Source organism: Carettochelys insculpta, chromosome 31 (assembly GCF_033958435.1).
Source record: "Carettochelys insculpta isolate YL-2023 chromosome 31, ASM3395843v1, whole genome shotgun sequence".
Lineage (NCBI taxonomy): Eukaryota > Metazoa > Chordata > Testudines > Carettochelyidae > Carettochelys > Carettochelys insculpta.
In genome coordinates, this window is record NC_134167.1 from 7,924,458 (window position 1) to 7,931,035 (window position 6,578).

Consider the following 6,578-nt stretch of genomic DNA (forward strand, 5'->3'; position numbering starts at 1 on the left):
TCCCCAGCTCTAGTCATCAGTCCTAACTCCCCTCTAGGTGCTCGGATCTCCCCTTTTGCTAATTACATGGCTCCATTGGTGAACACGTGCAGAATAAACTCTGTGCACTGCTATGAAAGTAGCAATTAAAGTAGCTTGGCCTATATGCAGGAAATATAGATCTGTCTCTTTACAACATTCCCAGAACACTGTGAAGTGCTGAGTCAGTATGTTTTGTTGACCAGCACTGGCCCAGTTCAGGCAAAGTTGAAGTAGGTGGTGCTGGGAAAGGGAAACAGCCATGAAATGTCCCTTGCAGAGTTTGCCTTCCCTGATCCTCCCATCAAGGAGGGAGGTTGTGCATCCCACAGCCCTGTCTTTATCCTCCTCAGTTGTCGCTCCAGCCTTCTCTGGTGAGTGCTGGCATGGAAAGGCCAGGTCAGGATCCCAGCAGGACAGCAACACAGAGGCTGCTTGATTCCCTCCACGCATTGATGTGTGGGTGGGTGATGACCTGAGCCTTTGTCCTATGAAGCACTTAGACTTCAACTCCTTGGCGATTGGTTCCTGGCTGCCTGGGCCCTATTCCCTGCCAACCCAGGAGCGGGATGGCCCTTGAGACTCAGCCAGGTCATGCTCCTCACTGACACGAGATGCAGGATCTCAGTCACCCCGAGGAGAAGCGCTTACTTCAGTTGCAGCCACATTCCTCGATGATCATGTCTTCATGGTGACGGAGGACGACTTCCCCTTTCTCATAGTACAGCATGGAGAGGGGGCTCATCTTGACTGGAGCACAGGCCAGACAGGGGACCCGGTTGGGTTGGTACAGCTTCAGCAAGCTCTGTTGGGAGAGAGAGGGGGTGGCGTTACCCACCTGGCTTGTACCCACACAGCCCGTGGCCAAGGTTTGCCAGCCAGTCTAGTGACTGTGGGTGCCCCACCTGAGACCCCCTTAGAGAGGCCTAATTCTCAGAAAGTCCTTTCATATCTTCCAGCTGCACCCGCAAATCACTAATCTCTTTAGAAAACAGTCAGGGGGCTGGGTCAGATTTTGCACCCACAAGAAGTGGTGGTGGTGTCTGTATTCTGGCAGCATGCACAAGCCCCTCCTGTGAACCAGGATCCAGTTGTGCAAGGGGCTATACAAACATAACAAAATCTGCTCCCTGTCCCCTTGCTCTGCAAGTAGCCCTGCTGAAATCAGTAAGGTCACTCCTGAAGCACAATACCCACTTGAGACAGCATGGCTGGCCCTTAAATAACCTGAAAGTGCCAATCTTCCTAGGGTGGGACTTGCTGTAGATAAAGGAGCCATCGGCCGTGTCTACACTAGCCCCAAACTTCGAAATGGCCACACAAATGGCCATTTCGAAGTTTACTAATGAAGCTCTGAAATGCACATTCAGCACTTCATTAGCATGCAGGCAGCTACGGCACTTCGAAATTGACGCTCCCCGCCACCGCGCGTCTCGTCCCAACGGTGCTCCTTTTCGAAAGGACCCTGCCTCCTTCGAAGTCCCCTTATTCCCATCTGCTCATAGGAATAAGGGGACTCGAAGTAGGCGGAGTCCTTTCGAAAAGGAGCCCCGTCGGGACGAGCCGTGCCAATTTCGAAGCGCCGCAGCCACCCACATGCTAATGAAGTGCTGAATATGCATTTCAGCGCTTCATTAGTAAACTTCGAAATGGCCATTTGAATGGCCATTTCGAAGTTTGGAGCTAGTGTAGACGTAGCCATCCTTTGCATAGAACTCTGTTGGTTCCAGCTGGCTGCAGGGCCCGACTCTTATTCCTCCAGCATGGAGGAGCTGCTTTCAGAGGGATCCTTAGCCCAGCCAGAAGTGTCTGCTTAAGAACCTTCCCATCATCCCAACTTTAATTCACCCCAACGTGTTCTGGTGGCAGAAGCCCTGTAGCTGTGACATGTTGAAACTGGATTGGGTAGTATACTAAGATCGTAGTGGCCAGTCCTACTCTGGCTTTCAGATGGGAAAGGAGACCTGGACTAAGGACTTAATTGATCCTTCCTATTGCTAAGGTCTCTGGTTCTAGGATGGTGCTGTTGGCTCAGCAGCTCATGTGAGAGAACCTGGGACAATGCCACTTGTGTGACAATTCTTTCTGTTTCACTCGACTGTCTGGACTTGTGCTCATTCCCCAGTGCTGGTTGGCTGTTTAGGGAACCTATGCCTGAAAGGCCTCATTTACCTGGATGTAGGCATGGTTTGTTGGTTTGTAGGTCTCGTCCACAGGTGCTGGACACTCTCCCTCACACCGATAGGCATTGTATTTCTTGGGGTAGACGATCCAGCTGCCCCAGCCGGTCTGCTCAAAATTCACAATCATGTCCACCCTCCTGCACAGAGACCTGCCTTCCTCCCCCAGGCCAGAGCTGGAAATGTCAGTCATTTTAATCCTTTGCCTCTCCTGCTTGTTCCGCCGGTGCCGGCGGTTCCCTGGCTCTTTGGAGGCACTTGCAGCCATGACGTGCTTGGAGGTCTCTGCCGTTCTGATGAGGGAGGATGCCCGGGAGGGCTCTGCTGAAGGCTTATCTTTGGAGAAGACAACTAGCAGGGCCTTGTCCGTGGCACCATGGGACACGTCTGGCTCAGCCTGGCTGGAGCCATTGGAATTCTGCACACCTATCAATGCGGGGGTGTTGCTATCTGAGCCAGTCCTCTCCTGCCTCTGAGTGCCTGCATGCTTCCCAATGCTGGAGGCCCCTCCTTGGTGGAGCCAGGACTGGAGCAAGCTGGTGACATTGAAGACTCTCCAGGAGGCGTGGCTGGCAGCAGCACTGCTGGTGAAGGTGCCCAGGAAGAGCCTGTCCATGCAGGTCTGCTTGCCCTGGTGCTCGTGGCTGTGATAGACATCCACCGTCACGTTGTGGGGCTGGGAAGAGGATGGCAGGCGGACTCGCAGCTCAGCCAGCTTCACATCATGGCTGCTGGAGAGAGAGCTCGTGTCGAAGGACAGAGACCAGCGATCCCCAGCCTGGAGAGAACCTGCAAGAGAGACGCACGGTGCCAGCCATGAGAGACCCGTCCAGCGTGAAGCTTTCACCCCACAGCCCATTCTGGGGACTGCGCAGAATCCTTGGGCTGCCCACAGGGCACCATGCTGCAGTGAAGGGTGGGGCAGAGCTGCCATGCCCCTACACTGCCTCCTGGAGCTTCTGGGGTACAGCTGCTGTGTACCTACTGACATCATGCTGCTGGGAGGTGCATGGTGGTGCAGGGAGGGCCAAGCCTGGGGGAGCAAGCCTCTCGCTGTCACAATGGTGCATTCCCTGGGCATGGGGTGGGAGGGGAACGCTCTGCCGTATTCTGATGGAGCTCCCCCGGTCAGGGCCCAGACTTACTTCCCTCGCCCCACAGGCAGAGTTGTCTCTTGTGTACTGGTTTAACTGGCTGGGGCTGGGTGGTGCCTGGCCCTACAAGCTGGCAGAGCAGGTGGGGGCCAGGAGCTTTCTACACCGTCCTTACTGGGCCCCATAGGAAGCAGGGAAAACTACAGGAGAGTCTCAATATTTGCAAATTCAATTATTTGCGAGCAGCCAGAGTGGCCACTGCCCCAGGTAGGAGCGACGGCAGCTGGGGGCTGCCCTATTCACAAAATTCAACATGTGCAAGGAAGGTTCCCAACATGGAACCCTTGCAAACATTGAGACCCTACTGTACTGCCCTGCCAGCACCAGCCCTGCAGCGGGCATGGAAGTTGAACGCATCTCAGTTGTTCTCCAGTGCTAAAAGGTGGACACACCCCCAGCAAGAGGGCAGATCTGTGACCACCTTCCCCAGAATGAGCTTCATCTGGCTTGCCCTGCCCCAGCCCCACTCTCTACCCAAGGCTGATTAACACTCTGCTGCGGTTAATGAAGGCTGGGGGGTTTCAAGGCACCTCCAAGGGAATGAGTGGTCAAAATCTCATTAAAATTCAATGACATCATGATTTCTAAGTCATGTAGGCACCTTTGTAAATCCCAGCCTAAGTAGCCTCCTTTTGTCGGGTTGTTTGAAAAAAAGGCACCAGTGCAAACTCCAAACTGCCAGGCTAGGGTTTGATTCTTCATTCATTTCTATAGGACCAGAGGCCACATAAAAGCCTAGGGTTTTTCATGAGTCGTTCTCAAAGCACTTTGCAAAAGGGCTTGGGAAACTGAGGTGTAGAGCAGTAAAGTGACTTGCCCAAGGTTACCCAGCAGAGCAGTGGCAGAGTTGGGAATAGCTCTGAGTCCTTGCCCAGAGGTCGAGCTCTTACATCACACTGCCTGCCAATAAAATTGTTCATGCTGTAGTTAGTGGATAAAATTTGTATATTTTCCCTGTCTTAGGGGAAGAGCTTTTGAAAAAGCTCCTGTTGTCAGTTATTTACAGCCCTATTAAAATAAAGTCATGAGAACTAGAGTGGCAAAAAGAGGATCTCTGATGAGGATAAGCGCCACACTCTTATTCCAAAGCACTAGAATGAGGCTTGCCAGGGTGTAGATGCTGTAATCTGTCTGCTTCTTTCCTTCTGCTGACTTTACCAGGAAAAAACAAGCAATCCCGTAGCACCTTAAAGACCTAACATATTTATTTATTAGGTCAGGAAGGCACAAAGTTGGTAGTGGCATGAAATTTCATAAAGGGGCACAGCACGATTGCCTGCGGGGTCTCAGGTTCATCCATCTTGTTTAAACTGTTGAAATATCTTACTGTTGCTATGCGCATTCATTCAGATTTCTGTACTGATTGGTGAAAATTTTATATTCTCCAGACTTATTTTCTTACATGTGCTAAAAGGGTTCGTTTGTTTTTTTCCATATGTATATATGAACCTATCTGAAATTTCTGTTGGCTTGGATTACATTAGATAGGTCACTGGGGATCCTGCTGATTACGGGGACAAAAAGCAGGGCCTGACATAAAAAGTTTGCTCACCCCTTTATTAGGTAATTGTCTTTCATGCGTTGGCTGGTCTCGCAGCTCTGCCACCCGGCTCCTTTGCAGCTAAGAGGCAGTTAGGTAAAAACACTGCACTGTGCTCCTAAGCACAGCAGGTTCTACAGCCTAAGGATATGTCTGGGGAAGGGACTTGCTTCTCTGCACAGATATTTCTCTGTTCAGCTAATCTACTACCTGGGTTCCCTCTAATTTTTTCCAATGATGGTCAGAATAAATTTTGTGTCTTCCAAGGCATGTGTACCAATAAAACCACATGATGCCCACTGTGAGTGGCTGGGGGCTCTCTGCTAATGAGCTGGATGGCACCAGAATTTCCCCTGGGCACCCACCCAAGCACTCGACTAACAGGGAACACTGATACACAGGGCAACGTCTTGGCATCCTTCCCTGCAGACGTAATGCTGATGTAACAGCTCTGGTGTGACACTCTCATCTCTGTATTCCTATATCTCTTTCTTTTTCTTTCACTCCATGCATCTGGTAAAGTGAGTTGCAACTCAGGAAAGCTTATGCTGTAATAAAATTGTTAGTCTTTAAGGTGCCACTGCACTCCTTGTAGTTTTTGCTGAAGCCCCCTAACATGGCATCCTCTGAAACCTCCACTGCAGAGTTTGGGATCTAGGATCAGAACTGACCCTCCAAGCAAGACCCCCCACCCTACTCCCTCCACCTCTCTCTTGATCTGTCCCCACATGCCTCCCCTTAACAAAACAGCAAGTGTTCCTGCCAGATGTCAAAACAGTACAGATGTAGATTGGGTCCCCATGGGGTCCCTTCCTCGCAGACGTCTGGGGTCCCAATCCACAGAAGCACAGGATATAGATGCACTGGACTAGCCAAAGCCCTACAGAGAAGCAGCTGATAAGCAGCAATCTGTCAATGAGGTCCTGACAAACCTGAGCACTCAACCCCCAACTTCTGAGCCAGGTTGTAGGGCCAGCCAGGATTGTGGGGGAGGAAGGAAGGAAAGTAAAAAGCAGAAATGAGCATCACCTACTTCTAGCCATGAGGCTCAGGACGGAATCAGATTCCTGCAACGCAGATGTCTCCCTGGTGGATTGTCTCAGGTGATTCCCAACGAGGAGAGATCTGTACAGCTGCATCATGTACACTGGGTACCGGAGAGCTGGGCGTGAGTGCCTGAAGCCACGGATGGTAGACAGATTCTTTAGCCCCGGCTCAGATCCTGCTCTGTGTGACTGCTGCTCGTCCTTCTTCTGTGAAAAGCCGGTGGGCTGAGGCGTGCCCAGCTGCATGAGGAAGAGAGCCCAAAAGGCCAGCTCCAAAGGGCCTGTGCTCCTGGGTGGCATGGCTGCTTGCCTCTCACTGAACTAAGCTGCTTATAGTTCCCTCTGGCTCCTTTCAACACCCAGAGCTGTCTGGCCCTCAGTGTCTTTCCTCTTCGCTGCTGCCTAGTGACTCTATATACCTGAGGCTCCCTGAGAAGGCTGTAGCCTGCAACCCTTTGATGTCAACACCTCCCTCCATCCCCAGTCTGGAGCTGTCAAACCTTCTCCAGTCTCCACATGGTCCCTATTCTTATGCAACCCCTCCCCCTAATGAGGAAGTGATGGGAAGGCACACACAGAGCAGGTGATTAATTACCTCTCAGAACCCTTCTCCATTATGCATTGGCCCAAACTGGAATGT

At 51.6% G+C, this 6,578-nt stretch overlaps 1 protein-coding gene across 1 annotated transcript; it reads right to left on the bottom strand.

Moving 5' to 3' along the window:
- Window positions 1–670: 670 nt before the first annotated feature.
- Window positions 671–6,238, bottom strand: NODAL (nodal growth differentiation factor). Its single transcript, XM_074981826.1, has 3 exons — window positions 5,926–6,238; window positions 2,191–2,987; window positions 671–823 (listed from the first exon to the last, which is right to left on the bottom strand). The coding sequence occupies exons 1-3, from the start codon at window positions 6,236–6,238 to the stop codon at window positions 671–673; spliced, it is 1,263 nt and encodes a 420-aa protein (XP_074837927.1).
- Between the last annotated feature and the right edge of the window lie 340 nt (window positions 6,239–6,578).